Source organism: Armigeres subalbatus, chromosome 2 (genome assembly GCF_024139115.2).
Source record: "Armigeres subalbatus isolate Guangzhou_Male chromosome 2, GZ_Asu_2, whole genome shotgun sequence".
Taxonomy (NCBI): Eukaryota; Metazoa; Arthropoda; class Insecta; order Diptera; family Culicidae; genus Armigeres; species Armigeres subalbatus.
In genome coordinates this window covers 373,170,582-373,188,250 of record NC_085140.1, presented here as the reverse complement: position 1 = coordinate 373,188,250, position 17,669 = coordinate 373,170,582, and the positions used below count along the sequence as shown (strand labels likewise).

Here is a 17,669-nt window from a genome sequence, read left to right as displayed (position 1 = left end):
TTATCCGCCCAAAAACACCTTAATTCGGACCTACAATCGAACTCGCCATTTCTGGATTGTCAATCCTACGCCTTTGCTCGCCAACTGGAAACCATTGAACACAAGACACAAATAAATATGTATAGTAAACAGAAAAAAACAAAGATGAGGAAAAAACTGTTTTTGTCTCAGTGTAGTAACAACACTAATCAAGCACTGATTATGCTAAGGTGTTTTGCGTGCATGTATTGCAGCGCTATTTGATGATAGACACAGCATAGAACGACACATCCGACTGTGGGTCTATTTTCGGGGGAGGGCTTTTCGTTCAAATGCAACACTATGAATGTTGTCATCGTCGTCAACTACAAACTAATTGAACACAATTTAGTGTGGAATTATCACCGACTATCAGCTCTTCTTCAAAGCCATGTAAATATGACACTATCAGTATTAATAGAAACTTGTTTGGCATCTTCTTGATTCGATAGCATTTTGATCTTCTGATTCTTCCAGAGGGCGGACGAATTCTGTCATTTTCTTTACACACTTTTACTTTTACAACAGAGGGAACAACATTTTTTGATATTGTTTCACTATTCTTTTGTAAGCTCAGCGGCTATCGGACTGCCAAACGACACTACTCAGTTTGATGAGCAATTTTAAAGTATCAAATTACATCTTTTGAAAGATTGACCAACATGTTCTCCTTCGTCCAAGCAGCAGATGCTTTATTTCGGCTCCTCTTGTCAGCAGTTGAAGTAGAAGGAGATGACTCACAAAATTACTTCCACTTCAACACTTTTCCTCTTTTTTGCATATTACTTTTTTTTGCTTCTCACACCAGCACATTCTGTTTTGCATTTGTCGATTATTAGCACTTCCTTCTGCGGTTCGCTCAAAAACTTCACCATTTCTATAACCCAGCACTGCTTTGTGATTTGTGCCAGTCCAACACTGGGTTGTATGAAAAAATGGGCGGAACCGGGGCTGGGCTGCTCACCGACAATATTCAATCCCCCAAATATCCTTTAGCTGTCGTCACCATTTTTATTTTATTTTAAGACACTGTTGCTTCTTATCCTGGAAACAAAATCATTCCATCACCAGCTGTCACATCGTAATTTTTCCTCCCTCTTTTGCCTTTTTTTTCGTCGTCAGAATCGGATTCCAACCCGCCGATCACACCTCCACCGAAAATATCCCCACAGAAATTCCGAAACACACAATTAGGAAACCAACCTCGATGCTTCTTCCAGCAGAGCAGCACCTCACAGCTTCCGGTGGCAACAATTCACTTAAAAATCTGGTTCCAATTTTCTTCCCGAAATTGACAGATCCTATTACCTCGGATCCCCAAGGATTGCACAAGGAATTTCGATTGGAGCAGCAGCACACTCACACCGAACCGCCGACACACGGAAAACCCGTACCGCACCGAAGCACTTTTGGAACGCAAATGAGCGACCGAACCGACGGCAAGAGCTTTTCCTCTGAACGGATGCTCGAAGTGAAGCACAAACTCTGGAGCACTGGACCCCGTCCGACGACAGACGATTGCAGCAGCACGCGAACCGACACAGCACAGAGACACACCACGGTCCTATAGACTCAGGACAAAACACAGGATCGACGACCGACGAGAAGCTAGGCGCAAACGTGATTGAGACGAAACACCAGCCAGACAAGACCTCCAGCAGCAGCAGCAGAAAAGATTCCGAAATCCGTGTTTGAACCGGGATGAGGACGATAAAGAGACGAACGAATAACGCGCAAAATGTTTGGATGTGTGAGTGTGCTTTGTGCAAAAAAACACTGAAATGACAGTGACAGCTGTCATAGCTGCTGAGTGCGTTCAATACCAGAGATGCTAAAGGATTTTGAGCACTGTAAAAAACATTAAATGAATAAATTTTATTTCTAACAGCTTTACAGAGTTGTCTTGAAATCAATCCCATGAGCGAAATTATCTCGGGAATTATTAAAACGGTTTACGTTCCACGTTGAACTTAAGGCCCAAACGCAATACCAGCGGAACGGTGACGGAAACGGCAGATTTGACAGAAAAGAGGGGGGATTGGCTTAAGGGTTACTGAAAAGATATTTTAGTTACCAGATAAAGATTGTCGCTTCGGTGTAACTAAAATATCTTTTGGTTGCTGACATTTAATCACCTTTCTCTTTCAAGCGCATACACGTATAAAAATAACCTTATATGTAATGGCAAAAAACCATTCGAAAATACTTATACTCTTCATTATGCCACCTAATGAATGATCCCATATCAAAAAGCTAATAACATTCATAAGTTAATGAAAAGTATAAGTTTTGGAATGATTGAATGTGTAAACAATCAGAATGAGAAAGTTTCGATCACATTAACGGACGTTCTTTATGCGCCAATGTTGAAGGAGATTTCGATATCAAAACTTGCGAAGAAAAATGTGAAAACTGAAATCGATGATAAGCAATGTAGGATTGTGCTTGAAGGGGGGATTATCGCGACTGCTGAAATTGTGAACGGACTCTATGCGATGAATGTGTGGAAAGAAAGTGCGTTATTGATTGCCGGTAGCCAAGCCGTGGAATCGTCGGGAAAGAAATCAAGCCGAAGGGACATTCTTCATACGTCGATACAGGAGTAAAACTTGGAGATAAAAGCTTACCAGATATGATGACTGTAATGAAGATTCGGAGACCGTTGATGTTGAGGAGGAGTGTTGGAGGAACCAGCCTTTAATACAACATCACCGTGTTGCTGGTAACGACAGTATGCGAACGAGAGCGGTTGTTATGGGTATACGTGTACGACACTCATAATCGCAGCAACCTACTTAATTTTATATAGATTTAGTTCCATCATATTCAAATAAACTCTTTCTCTTTGCGTTTAGTCTCGTAGCAGTACGCACGTCTTTTGTTCTTCCTCTACCGAACCTGACCCAGACTCTGCTAGTTCTCGAACAGAATCATACTTAAATCTCAATCACCGATGCCTCATGCGCGACCCAACTCGCTTGTGATTCTGCAGGGAGACCATCACGCTTGGGCTTTTCAGGAAAGATCGCATCATTTCGCTCATTCGCCGAAACATGGTTTCGCTCAAAAAGGCGTCAAAAAACAATCGAGGCGTACTTTTTTGTTTACATATGGTTTTATTATGGATTGTTTTAAATTAAGAAAGCAAATTCCATTAATCGAACAAAGAAGAACATGTGAATATCGTGCAATGATAGGAATCGCGAGTCGAATCATGAACGACTCTCTGGGCTATGCGCATAAACATTGTTTGATACTGACCGCACACAAAGCGAACGTGACTGAATGATCGTCCCATGTTACCAATTCTAAATCTTATCACCCGAAATCCCATGTCCGGGTTTTTCCTTCCTTCTACTACTAACAATGTTGTCTCAGAAAAGAACACGTACTTCCCACCTGAGCTGCAATTCTAAGCTCGCTTGCCCGGCTTATTGGCCTGTATCTAGCGAAAAGTCCCGTTAGGAAATAGACGCCAGCAGCGAGCAACAAGCGTAAAATAGAAGAAGCCCTTCTCGAACGCGTTGATGATGATGACGCTTTGGCTGACAAAGAAGCGGGATACAAGACACTAGCTGATTGGCCCACCAATTGGGAAGCAGAGAAGATTCAAAATAAGGTATAAAAGAAAAGTGCATTCGCTCGCAGAGCATTCAGTCTTTTTTATACCATTACTAGAAATTCGCGGTTATTTGAAAAGATCATTTTCTTACTTTTTGCACTTAGCCGAAGCAAGCAGCATTTTTCAAGGCTCTAAGAGTTAAAATAATGTTCTCCTACAGTCGCTATTGGGTCCTAAAATGAAGAATCGATATTCGATTTTCTTTCAGGGAACGATGAAGTTAATCATTCTAAACGTGTCAGCTTTTCTTTAGACTCAAAAATCGAAAAGAACATTGTTTAATTTGAAATTGAAAAATAGATGAAAAATGCTTCCTCGACATTTTCGGTCTTGTTTGATGTACGGATTCAAACGCACTAGCAAAACACCGCAGGGCACTTGACTCAACCTCTGACAGTTAATATATGGGGCTGACGTTTTGGGATGATGGTTCATTCGTTCTGAAATGTTGCACAGCTCAAAATTTGCCTTAAAATGTTTTAAACAGAAAAGTATTATTTTTACTGATTTAGAATTTTACCAGAATTTTTATAACAACGGTACAAGCACAGATAACAGATATTGAGGCTGGCATCCGATACGTGTGTAAACATCCGCAACCGTTAATTCAAATGTATTTCAAATTGAAACCGCGTTTGGCAATCGATTGGAGATGGTGCAAGAATCATTGTTATTGAAAACGCAGCCCGAATGCGGCTGTCAAATGCATTGGCTGCGTTCGAATGTTGTTAATCAGCTGCGTCCGTATGTACTGCCGCAATCAGTTGAGTAGATGGCAGTAGTGGGCCAACGTATATCAATTCAAAAGTTTACACATGATTTTCAATAAAATTTGTTCTAGCATAAATATTTGTTATCTGTGGTACAAGTATTCTTGACCGATGCACTATCGTTTGCAACCATAAACGAGGTAGGGCTTTAGGACCCAATTGCACGGATTAGAAGGCTCTTCAGTGGAAGGGCTGAGATACAGTCTGCATCCCCTGCTGAGCCAACTTGTGGTTTATTTCAGGCAGTCCTTCAGTGGGAAGGTTACCACTGTCGAGGCTAATATTTCGTGACCGGACAGATACTTCCTGAATTTTTTTTTATGATTCTTGTTCGAGGTAGATTTGATTTCTGTGTCGGTTTGATGAGAAGATTTTGCCAAGGAATGGTATGCAACGCCGATTATTTATCCAAAATAGTTGATGTGAGAAATTTGGACATATTATGTATCTTAAAGGCATGGTCAAGTCAAGTCCTACGTCCACTTAGCGGTTGTCACAGACATTACCCACTGTTCGTTTTTTGATCCACCCTAATGGATAATGAACTTACACGGATAAAAATTAAAAATGTTTTTAGCTTAATTTTTAATATTTTTCGAGCTTTTCTAAATTTTATTCTTCTGAGAGCATACAAAATAAACGTTTATTTATTTATTTTAATCATTGTAATGCTTTTCGAGTATTTAATATCGAGTTTAATATTATCTCTGATTTTTCGTTACTGCTGGGACTTGTCATTTTTTCCCTTCATTTAGTTCAAACTGTTCAGGAATATTCACTAGGAGACTGCAGGATTAAAAATAAAATGAGCAATGATGACCTATACGGTGAGTGTTATCCTAAACCAAATACGACGAGGAGTATTATATGAAAACATATTTTGATTTCCACAGCAATAAGTCCAAATATGCTCCAACGTGTGTTGTACATGGTGATGATGGGAGTGGAGCCGGAACAGATGGATTTGGTTCACGGGAATTATTTGATCGCACCAGGAATCGCATGGCGGAAGATGTTGGTAAATGACGGAAACAGCACCTTTGAATGGGTCAAATCAGGTCGTCCGATAGTGATACGGAATAAATTTGGTATTACGTTTCAGACTGTAAAGCCCCCTAAGTGAAAGTGAGCGCAGCGGAGTGCTTCGACAGAAAATACATCTAATAGATGTCAGAACACACCACTGCGCTCATCATTTGTTGCACAGAACGGAAACGGCAGGATTCCACCGTCGCCGTTCCGTCGTTTGAGATGGAAAATCCGGAATAGTCGGGTCACGACGGATATTTTTTTTTAGATTCGAACTGTTTTTCTTTCATTGTTACCTCTCGCTGTTACCCCACAATGTCGAATTTAATACTGTTTGTATATTTATTGCTCATATATTCAATAAATAAATAAAATTTTGAAAACATGTTGTTTATCTTATTTCTGAAACGTCAAACCAATACTTTCCAATGAATAAATGATTATTAATCTCTGTTGGATATTTTTGAAAAAACCATTCCAATGATTAAACTTTGGTTAAGCAAGTTAACATTATTGTCTATCTAAGCTTTTCAATGAGTGGATAGACCAAATATGGTTTTAGATTAAAAGATAATCTATTTAGCTTTTTTATTTTTATCCGTGTACCTTATATGTATTAAATAAAAAGCTTTTCGTCAATATCTCTAAATGGGTGTAATGCTTAGTGTAACGCATATTTAAATTATTGTCTATCCGGAATAAATTTATACCGCTTTTTATACCGAAGTTTGATTTTTCTCCAGATACAGGCAACTTTCCCAACTTCGGAAGTAGTGCACTGGATTCGCCTAAAGATGCGCTAAACAATGCATCAAGTAGTTTGACAAATAAAACTTCGGAAGAAAGTTCGGTTCGGAAGTCCCGACTTCCGAATTCTAACTTGGTGCTATGCCGACAATATTGTCTGTTCCCTTGGTAACAAATCGCGCCGACCATTTTTTAGGCACTATCAAAATCGACGCCAACATCTTTATTCTAAAATTATGTTAGTTTTATTAGAAAATAATGTCAATCTGCATTAAAAACAGGGCTCAATTTTGGGAAATAATGTGATTATTGAGTATATAAAATTTAGTTCACAGTTGATTTGACAGGTCTTATGGCCATTTCTGCTGGCGACGATTTTGGCGTCAATTTGTTTTGCGACGATTTCAAATCGTCGCGGCCGATAAGGTGGAAAATTGATAATAATTAATGGTGCACATGGTCCAATGCACCGAATGAACACAATGACGTTTGAGACACTTGCACTTGCACTTGGACACTTGCATGCTGAGACGAGACCTGCAAAGACGCTGCTTCTTTTCTCTTGTTTTGACACTTGTTCTTCTTTTCATCACAGTTGACCATCAAGTTTCAACTGTTTACTTGACTGTTTCACCTAAGCCCCAGGTGGACCCTTCTGAGCACAATAAAAGTGTATCCAATTCACGAATTAGTAAATTCATATTCATAAGGATTTTTATACCGGGAACAAAACACAGGTTTATTACTGATTATTAACAAGCTAAACGGATGGTTTGGAATACTCGTTAAAGTAAAAAAGTCTTCGTAAAACAAAAATGATGTGGAATATTTTATTTGGGATACCAATACTTTCACTCAAAAAGCTGCTGGCTGCACCTGACAGTTCGTGACAGCAGTTGACTGGCAGCAGCTGAAGTTACATTTTTTCCTCTTTGCAAGTCCCGTCCCAGCTTGCATGAACTCGATGAATGAAAAAGTATTCATTCTTAGTAAACAGCGCACCGCTCAAACGTCAATGATGAACTCGGTGCATTGGACCATTGAATAAAATTAAAATTGTTTTCCAACCAGAACTGATGGAACTGTCACACACGAAAAAATAGCTACCAAATTTTCTAACTTCGGCCAGGGCCAGCGCTGGGTAGGGTACAATAACTTTTATGGTATTAATATGCTCACTTACGTTACTCGAAACTGTTGAACTGTTTGAAGTCCATTATTACAACGGTAACCATACCGTTTATGGGTAACCATTTCTCATAAGCTCTTGTTACATTATGAACTGTTCAATGTGCGGTATATTTGTATGCGGGGATATATTTTATGAAAATTATTAACACTTAAAGGCCAGTATCGACTTAAAAAGTAGGGAGGTTACGGAATTTTGATCAATATTACCAAGAGGAATTTTGACAACTGATCTGCATGGAGCAAATTGTCACTTTTACTTACGGAATAATCGAGCAGAATATTTTTCCGAAAGTAAAGTGACAGCTCCCATTACTTTGCGTGGGAACCTTACAAATGCCAATTTTGTTTTTTGTTCTTTTCATGTGGATACTGCTGTAAGAATTTTGTTTCGATTCTTTACTTTTCCGATTCAGTGAACGGAATTTAACATGTGATTGAGATAGAAAAAGAAATTTCTTTTGAACACGATACCAACCTTAAAATAACATCTTTCCGAACTATAATTGAAAACTTTCGAGCTCATTGCGGCATTGGCCCTTATGAAACAATTGTGTCGATTAGTCGTAACAAATTCAGCACCATTAGCATCTCCTTTTATCAGCATTGAACGTACTCGTTATTGATTGTGACAGGATTCAAAAACAAAACAAAAAGTTAAAGCGTGCCTAGCGGGAGAAGCATTAATAGATCGCAATTTCGCGAAATAAAAATAAATTTAATTTGTTTAAATCTAACTAATTTAGGTAACAATGAATGCACCACCTACATTCGAATCATTTTTGCTTTACGAAGGCGAAAAAAAGTAAGTACATATAATTTGCTGCTATGGGCGGGAATAACAATAATTCTACCTTCCAATAGAATCATCAAAGAACTAGACACGAAAGTTCCGAACGCCGCAATCTTCACCGTCAATAAGGAGGACCACACTCTCGGAAACATGATTCGCAAGTATGATTATAAACTACATTTTCGGGAAAATAAAATAAACCTTGCTTTTTTCCTCTTCCGACAGCCAACTGTTGAAGGACCCAAACGTGTTGTTCGCCGGCTACAAGCTTCCTCACCCGCTGGAGCACAAGTTCGTCATCCGGATTCAGACCACTTCAGACTACTCGCCCCAGGAAGCTTTCATGAATGCAATCACCGATCTGCTTTCGGAGCTATCGCTGTTCGAGGAACGCTTCCGCGAGGCGTACAAGGAGAAGAAGGAGGGTGTGGATTAGTGGATTGTTTCTCATTATTTTCCTTCGATGAAAAAAGGGCGAGGCGTTTTGAATTGTGTTTTAATTTTTAAAGTATATTCCTATGTGATCCCTATCTAAGCTTCGACTATCGACACTTCACTAGTTGGTACCTATTTTCGACGTAACAAATGTAATAAAGACTAATTACAAGAAACTGTTGTAGTTATTATTTCCCGGAATAGGATGTAATAAAAATCGAAGATGACATTTTTTGACCTCAACTGTGAGACTACGGATTGAAGACATCAAGTATGCTAACAGGACGATGCTATGATTTGTCGTCAAAAGTTTGGCCGTTCTTATTATTTTCTTCATAATTGTATTCTATCTTCCACTGGGACATTGCCGTCTCGCAGCTTAGTGTTCGTTTACCACTTTCACAATAATTAACTGCGAAATTTTTCAGCCAAGTTACCATTTTTGCATTCGTGTATCATATGGCTAACATGAAGATACTTTTATGCCCGGAGAAGTCGAGAAAATTTTCTACCCGAAAATTTCCTAGATCGAACCGCGAATCGTACCCAGCCACATTCAGCATGAGCATGCTTTGTAGCCGCGCGGCTATGATAATGCTTTTACAAAAATAAACAACAAAAATTAATTTCTTTGAAATGTTATAACTTACGCACTCCAACCATCCATGGTATTGAAATGATTGAAGGGGAAAAACACACTTTAAATTAAGGATGAGCAGCACAAAATGAATATCCAATAATATGATATTTTTTTAAAAACACGATTGAGAATATTGAGATCTTTATGCCATGCATTTTAATCACTGAAGAATTTTTAAAACAACCTATTCTGGCAAATATTTTCAAATTTAGAAAACTACTCAAAGTGATATCGTTTGATTCTACCGTTATGATCGTTAATTAACTTAATAGGTGCAATAGCTATTTTGGCCTATTGTTTTCTCGTTCAACAAGTAATATTGATTACAAATTAAAATAAATAGTTCGTGGGTTTTGTATGTATTTGAAAACAACAACTATTGCTTTTTGCCTAAAACGAATAATATTTAACTGCCTTACTTTCCCTAACCGCACAACGGGAAAACCATTCAGTCATACTGATATAAATTAGGTATTGGAAATAATAAATTAGGGATTTACACATGGGGTGCCGTCTCCGCTTCAAAGCATGCGCGTTCCTAGCCTAGTAGGTCTCATCGTCGGGGCATTCGCCTAGCTCGTGGCCAAACACTATGGAAAAATACATTTGAAAAATTGCGAGTCAGTTTCAAACAAACAAATAACCCGCATGGCATACCGTTATTATGAATAGGTATACTATTTTGAGTTATAAAATATGTAATTCAATTTTAATTTTTCATGATGAATGAATGAATTAAAAATACTCTTTGGTCTCAGTTTTAAAGTTGATTATAATTAAGCCAACGATTGACTCAATATCTAATAATTTAATCAAATTATGTTTTAACATAACTTAAAAAAAAGTTAAACAATTTTATGCCATACGGGAAATTCCTCTTGCAAATACCTCTTACCTTCACATCCTTCACAGTACTTCCGGGGTGGTGGAATCTTTCGTTCCTTTGCTTCCGCTGACGGGTGCTTGAGCGACTCCGGTGGACTATCTGAACATTGCTTCGGACAGTCTTCGGTTTCATGCTGATCGAACTCATCGCAAATATCACAGAACACCCTCGGAGCCGGTTTCCGTTTGCTAAATTCAAAGCTTGTGTTGGGACCCTCGATGCTGGTTTGCTCCAGCGCTTGTATCCTCAGCGTCAGTTTGTCATTCTTTCGCTGCATATCGGCGATGATCGAGTTGAGGAAATTGATCTGCGCTCCAGTGTCCCCATCTGTACCATCTGTGCTCGAAATTAATGGAGCATTAGACGAAGCATTTGCCAGTTCTTGCGAGAGCTTTCTTATTTCACTATCCTTTGAAAGGAGCTGTGAACGTAACAAATCGGCCTCTTTTTGCAGTTTTCGGGTCGTTATCGCCATTTCAGTTTCACGCAGCTCCAATTCCTTCTTTTCGCACTCCAACTCGTACTGCCGCTTTTCTACGGAACGCATGCTTCCAACCGTTTTTGCAGATTCTACCATCTGTGTTTCAAATTTGTTCATGGTTTCTGCCAATTTAGAGCTTAGTTCTGAGATTTCAAGTTGTTTGATGTTTTCAAGCTCCAGCAACTTTTGATTCATCTCATGTAGCTTATGAGAACTTTCGGTCTCTGAGGTTTTCTTCTTGTTTAAAACTTCCTCGAACTGTGTACTCTGTGCGGATAATTTTATTTCTAGCTCATCTATCTTCCTATGCTGTTCTTTCATCTTTTCCTCTTGTTCTTTCACAACTGCTTTTGTTTTGTCTAATTCCTCTTTCAAACTATTAGCTACAGCTGCTGTTTTTTCTCCTATTTGATTTTTCTCATTAAGGCACTGCTCCGTAGATTCGAGCTTTTCTGTAAGTTGCCGTACCTCATCTTCTTTCTGTGTTAACTTTTCGTGAAGCTGATTGAGCGAAGTTTCAATTTCGTGTACATTTGTTTCCTTCTCTATGATTTGCTTATGCAAACTCTCCACGTCAATACTTTGTTTTTGTGCTTCTTGCTTTTGCTGTTCGATAATTTGATCCTTAGACGCAACTTGTTTTCGAAGGTCTTCCGTTAATTCGACTAACGGAGATAGATTCTCAATCTTCTGTTCAAATTCAACAATCGATATGCTCTTCTCCTCAACCAAAGCATTCAATCGACCCGTTTCATCTGCCAACTTCTGCTTCGTCATCTTTAATTCTTCCTCGATTTTAGTTGACCCAACATTTGCTGCCTCCAGCTGCGATAGATATTCGCTTCTATCCTTCTGGACACTTTCCAAAGCCGCTTTCAACTCCTTCACCTCTTCCTTGAGACCTTCTTTTCTGCTTACCAGATCAACCTGTTCCTCTTCCATCTCGTCATACTTCAGCTTCAACGACGCCAACTCTTCGCTAACCAGCCTGAATGAACCCTCCACCTTCGCCTTCTCACCAGACAGCTGCTGAATATCATTCAGATTATGTTCAAGTTGCTTCAGCAGATCGGAATGGGTTCCCGCGTTATGTTCCAATTGTTGAGTTAAATCAGAAACCTGCTGTTGCCTCTGTGAAAGCTCATCCTGAATCGTTCGCAATTCCTTTTGAAGCTCGGCGATTTGCACATTCTTTGAATCCAGCTGGGACGATGCATCGTGACTCCCCTTCTCCATAGATTGTCTCAAATCGGCAAGTGAAGTCCGAAGAGAACATTCTTCCTGTTTCAATTCGTTGAATTCCTTTTGTAACGTCGCTTCATTCTCCCTTTGCTGTTTCAATTGTTGTTCAGCCTCCTCGCGTTCTTTCAATGAGCACTCTTGCACTTTCTGTAATTCCTTTTCCAAGTCGTTCACAGACTTTTCTAAACTTTTAACCTTCCCACTGAGCTCCTTCTTAACGTTCTCAAACTCCTCCGTCTTCACCTCACTCTCCTTCACCAGACGATCTCGTTCCTCCTCGAAGCTCGCCTTCAAACCGGCTATCTCTCGCACGAGGTTCTCCTTCTCAACTTCGGCCGTCTCCTTAATCTTCGCCAGCTCTACATTCAGTTCATTCTCTCGGTCGATCTTTTGACTGGAAATATGTTGCATCTCGTTCCTCAGCCGCTCGATCTGTTCGCTCAATGTCTGATTCGTCTGATTTGCTTCGTCCAGACGTCGTTCCAAATCGATTTTACTGCTGTTGAATGTATCCTGCAGCTGTTCCAGTTGTTTCTGTTTGGTCTTCAACTCGTCGGCCAGCTTCGAAAGCTCCGAATTGGAATCCAACGTGGATGACCGCAACGAGTCGATTTCCTTCTCCAGGTCGACTTTTTGCTGCTGAAGTTGCGTCGATTTCTGCTCTTGTGCTTCCATTTTCCGTTTCAGATCAGCATGCTCAATCTCTAGCTTACCGAATATCTCTTGTTGATCGAGAAGCTTCGCTTCGGTCGTTTCGAGTTTTTCACTGGTGCCTGTCAAGGACTGATTCAGTTTTTCGATGTTCTCTGTCTTGGTGGAGAGTTCAGTCTTGAGTGTCTCAATTTGTTTCTCCAGCTGCTGATTTTCTCCGCGTATAGCGGATAGTTCGTCGCTTGTAGTTTTCTGCGAGGCCCCTGATTGATTCAATTGGAATAAAATTTCGGACTTTTCTTGGCGTAATTTGTCTACAGCTGCCTCCAGTTCAAGAGCAATCTCATCTTTTGCAGCAAGTGCTTCCTCTTGTGCTTTCGTTGCCTTTTGCACGTCGTCTTCGTGCATCTTTTGTGCATTTTTCAATCTCTCCTCCAATAGTGCAATTGCTGAAGCAGATTCCTTCTTCGACTTTTCCAATTGCTCACTAAGCAGCAATCGTTCTTCGTTCAGTTTTCCTAAAGCGCTGTCGCGATCGGCGAATCGTTTTGTCGTGTCCTCCAGCTCTTGCACCACATTTGCTTTGGCCGCGATGAGTTCTTTTAGTTCAGTTTGCAGGGAACTGATGTGGACCTCGTTGTCCTCCAGTTGTTTATCTTTGGCAAGTTGTTCAGTCTCAAAGTTGGCAAGTTTGTTGAGCAAATCTTCCTTCGACTTCGTTTCAAACTCCATACTCGCACGCTGTTCGGCGAAGCGAGCATCCGCATCTTTGACGGTGAGTTCCAGTTTTTTGGTCAGCTCAGCGATCGTGGACTCCAAGTTGGTTATCTGGAACTGTTTCGCCTCGATCTCGTGCTGCTTTTGTTCCAGCTCGGTTTCCTTGGAACGCAACAAGACCGATTGCTGTTCGCTTCCAGCTGAACTGTTCTTAAGATCGTCTTGAATTCTAGCTAGAAGGGATTCTTTTTCTTCTAGGCTCTTTTCTTTAGCTTTAATCGCGTCTTCGAGCACTTGTTCACCTTTTCTTGCTTCTTTGAGCCCATCCTCGAGCTTCTTCACGAGTTCTTCGCTAGCTACAATTTTGGCATTTAATTCTGTTAACTTCTTGTCTCTATCGTCAATTGCCACTATGGCACTTTGTTCCTTAAGTTTCAATTCCTCTAATTCTTTATTCAATTTCCCGATTGCACCATCTTTCTCCCCCAACACAGCTTTCAACCCAGACTCGCCTTCCAGCAGCTTAACATCCCGCTGCCGTATGTCGTTCAGTAGCCCTTCGATCTCACCCGTCAGTTTCTCAATCTGTTTGTCCTTCTCCAACACGAGAGATTCCTTCAACCTTAAATCGCTCTGAAGATGCGACACCTCCTCGTCCAGTTGACCTTCGGTGTTTTTCTGCTCCAGGTACTGCTTCTCCAGATCGGCATCCTTAATCGTCAGCTCGACACCCAACTCATCGATCCGATGCTCCAGGTAGGCAATCTTCTCTTTGAGGCACTGCTCGCTGATATTGTAGCTCGATACTTTGAAGTCCAGGTTCTTTTCCGTTTCGGCGAGCCGTTCGTGGAGCTTGGCGATTTCATCTTCGAGCGATTGCTTAGACTCCTCGGATAGGTGCAGCTTTTGGTCCCGTTGCAGGATCTCCGATTTGAGTTTGTCTATTTCGAGGTTTAGTTGAGATGTGGCATCAACTGTTGTTTTAGGATAAATAGAATGTTTTTCTGAATTTGGTAAACTTAAATGGTGTTACTCACTTAATAACACGACCACCTACCTGTGTCTTTGGCAGGAAGTCCCTGCTCGGATTGGGATGTGCCCTTTTCGCCCAGCTGCTTTTCGAGGTCAGTTATTCGCTCTTTTAGAATTTGTGATTGTGCCTTTTACGAGGGAGAAATGCATAGAAATAAATTGTGAGTTGAACATGGTAACGTATTTTAATACGACAAGTGACATGCATTATGGTAAAACGTACTAAATATGATATTACATGCAGCATGCTTTAAAAATATGTGAAAATTGTTTACAATTGTTTACATTTAAGCTGGCGCTTGGTTAGAATTTCAGCAGCTTCTAGGATCATTAAATGCGTTTTTATGTGTTTATTTTTATTTACTTTTCCGCACATAAAAAATCTACTCCTAAGCGTAGGTCGCAACAAAAAAAAAGGCAGAATAGTCGCCTACAAAAACACACCTCCAGAAAAAAAAGCTACTTCGATATTTTTGAAAATTTGGTCGCCACGTGGTGGATTCTGGCGGTGAATACTTTGATAGCACGTGCTGTGGATAAATTTCACACATCTATGAGAGCCTTGGAAAATGATCACGGAAGTTGGTATTAATAAATAATTAATAAAAACAAGAGGAGGGGTGAGTATCTGAATTCTCCACTTCCTTCTAGTGTCGTTTTCGTTTTTGCGGTGTAGCTACACTCGTGCTACACTTATGCACCGAAAATGTTCGTTTTTGATTTTCGTGCTACACTAGTGTAGCATTTTTCTTGCACTGAAACAAGCAGTGTAGCACCAGAAAAAATCAGAGTGTGCCGTGTAGTGTAGTTTGTTGTCAAGTTTCTCACGTTGTTATTGTTTTCTTTTTATGGTATCCAACAGGTATCCATAACAAACAAACCCAACTGCACTCAAAACGTTCGTTTTTGCCGTGCAAAATGCTGCACTAAACGGTGTCGCTACACCTCAAAAACGAAAACGACATAAGAAACAAGGTTTCAAGACCGTCCTGCCAAAGCGCGGAAAAAATAGAAGGAGACTTCAGATGTTCCTTCTATGGCAGCTAATGCACGAAAACGGATTTCCGGATAAATTGACACGGTTGATCAAAGCGACGATGGATCGAGTGATGTGCGTAGTTCGAGTTTCAGGGGCATTCTCGAGTCGCTTCGGAACCGGAAGGGGGTTACGGCAAGGTGATGGTCTTTCGTGTCTGCTATTCAACATCGCTTTGGAAGGGGTAATACGAAGAGCAGGGATTAACACGAGTGGTACAATTTTCAATAAGTCGTTCAGCTATTTGGCTTCGCCGACGATATAGATATTATGGCACGGCAAATGCTGGGTAAAGCGTAGCACTTCACTTCACGTACCTGAAGGAATAAAATAGACCCCATCTCGCGGTCCTTAGCCTCTTACCCAGGAACTCCTATCCCTACCTCCCCGCGGTGCTGGCCGGGATACGAACAAGTTTAGGGAAGATCGGGTAACCAACCCCGGTGGGAACTATGGTCGCATGCTGACAGGGAAGGGGGGGTTTGCTCCTCTCCGGAGGTGCAAATCTTATTGAGCGTCTGTTCTCCATGACAGGATCGGCTCACAAAAGCGTCTGTTCTCCATGTTAGGGGCGGCTGATCATCGTCCGAGTGCCAGCGAGGGACTCTAAGTGAAACTGTGCACCTTGGTCCACCGGAAATAAGGAGGAATGGTCCTCCGGAAATTTAGGGGGTTTGGTGTCAGGCCCTGCAAGCCAGCCAAAAAAAAAACTCACGCAACGAACAATCAACAAGAGAGTACGGACCGGAACCATCGGCGAAGACCACTGCGACGAAAAGGGACTAGCGATTGGAAACTCGGTTCGTGGAACTGCAAATCTCTCAACTTCATCGGGAGCACACGCATACTCGCCGATGTGCTTAAGGACCGCATCGTAGCGCTGCAGGAGGTTTGTTGGAAGGGATCAATGGTGCGATCGTTTAGAGGTAATCATACCATCTACCAGAGCTGCGGCAACACACACGAGCTGGGAACAGCATTCATAGTGATGGGCGACATGCAAAGGCGCGTGATCGGGTGGTGGCTGATCAACGAGAGAATGTGCAGGTTGAGGATCAAAGGCCGGTTCTTCAACTTCAGCATAATCAACGTCCATAGTCCACACTCCGGAAGCACTGATGATGATAAGGACGCATTCTACGCGCAGCTGGAACGTGAGTACGATAGCTGCCCAAGCCACGACGTCAAAATCATCATAGGAGATTTGAACGCTCAGGTTGGCCAAGAGGAGGAGCTTAGACCGACTATTGGGAAGTTCAGCGCACACCGGCTGACGAACGAAAATGGCTTACAACTAATTGATTTTGCTGCCTCCAAGAATATGGCCATTCGCAACACCTACTTCCAACACACCCTTCCGTATCGGTACACCTGGAGATCACCACTGCAGACAGAAACACAAATCGACCACGTTCTGATTGATGGACGGCACTTCTCCGACATTATCGACGTCAGGACATATCGTGGCGCTAACATCGACTCTGACCACTATCTGGTGATAGTTAAATGCACCCAAAACTATCCGTCATCAACAATGTTCGGTACCGACGACCGCCGCGGTACGACCTAGAGCGGCTGAAGCAACCTGATGTCGCCACTGCATACGCGCAGTATCTCGAGGCAGCGTTGCCGGAAGAGGGTGAGCTCGATGGGGCCCCTCTTGAGGTATGCTGGAATACAGTTAAAGCAGCCATTAACGACGCAGCGGAGAACAACGTCGGGTATATGGGACGAAGTCGACGGAACGATTGGTTCGACGAAGAGTGCAGACAGATTCTGGAGGAGAAGGACGCAGCGCGGGCGGTCGTGCTGCAGCAAGGTACCCGGCACAACGTGGAACGTTATAGGAGGAAGCGGAGACAGCAGACCCGCCTTTTTCAGGAGAAGAAACGCCGCCTGGAAGAAGCGGAGTGCGAGGAGATGGAACAGCTGTGCCGTTCTCCAGAAACACGCAAGTTCTACCAGAAGCTCAACGCATCCCGCAAAGGCTTCGTGCCGCGAGCCGAAATGTGCCGGGATAAGAATGGGAGCATCTTGACGGACGAACGAGTGGTGATCGAAAAGTGGAAGCAGCACTACGAGGAACATTTGAATGGCGCTGCGAGTACAGGCAGTGAAAGTCAAGGCCGCAGAGGAGATGACTACGTCAGTTCAGCGGACGATGGAAGCCAACCAGCCCCCATCTTGAGGGAAGTTGAGGGAAGGAAGGATGCCATCCAACAGCTAAAGACCAATAAAGCAGCTGGTAAGGATGGTATCGGAGCTGAGCTCATCAAGATGGGCCCGGAAAAGCTAGCCACTTGCCTGCACAAATTGATAGTCAGAATCTGGGAAACTGAACAGCTACCGGAGGAGCGGAAGGAAGGGGTTATATGCCCCATC

The 17,669-nt window shown here is 41.8% G+C and overlaps 3 protein-coding genes across 23 annotated transcripts in view; 1 reads left to right on the top strand and 2 right to left on the bottom strand.

Moving 5' to 3' along the window:
- The window catches only part of LOC134213082 (mitogen-activated protein kinase 1), a 329,641-nt gene extending 327,884 nt beyond the window's left edge, over positions 1 to 1,757 (bottom strand). The window contains exon 1 of the mRNA XM_062691664.1: positions 1,222 to 1,757. The gene's annotated coding sequence lies outside the window, so the exon portion shown is untranslated. The remainder of the gene's footprint in view (positions 1 to 1,221) is intronic.
- A 6,236-nt stretch (positions 1,758 to 7,993) lies between these two features.
- On the top strand, positions 7,994 to 8,778 carry LOC134213081 (DNA-directed RNA polymerase II subunit RPB11). Its single transcript, XM_062691663.1, has 3 exons — positions 7,994 to 8,179; positions 8,239 to 8,328; positions 8,393 to 8,778. The coding sequence occupies exons 1-3, from the start codon at positions 8,127 to 8,129 to the stop codon at positions 8,601 to 8,603; spliced, it is 354 nt and encodes a 117-aa protein (XP_062547647.1). The 5' UTR covers positions 7,994 to 8,126; the 3' UTR covers positions 8,604 to 8,778.
- Positions 8,647 to 17,669, bottom strand: part of LOC134213078 (restin homolog) — a 288,278-nt gene continuing 279,255 nt past the window's right edge. For 19 of the 21 annotated variants that reach the window (XM_062691648.1, XM_062691651.1, XM_062691649.1 and 16 more), the window contains 3 exons: positions 14,277 to 14,379; positions 10,138 to 14,223; positions 8,647 to 9,832 (listed from right to left, as the gene is read on the bottom strand). In XM_062691648.1, the coding sequence (XP_062547632.1) occupies positions 9,786 to 9,832; positions 10,138 to 14,223; positions 14,277 to 14,379 (4,236 nt within the window). In that variant the 3' untranslated portion in view covers positions 8,647 to 9,785. The remainder of the gene's footprint in view (positions 9,833 to 10,137; positions 14,224 to 14,276; positions 14,380 to 17,669) is intronic. The other 2 variants (XM_062691646.1, XM_062691647.1) reach the window with 1 other exon arrangement.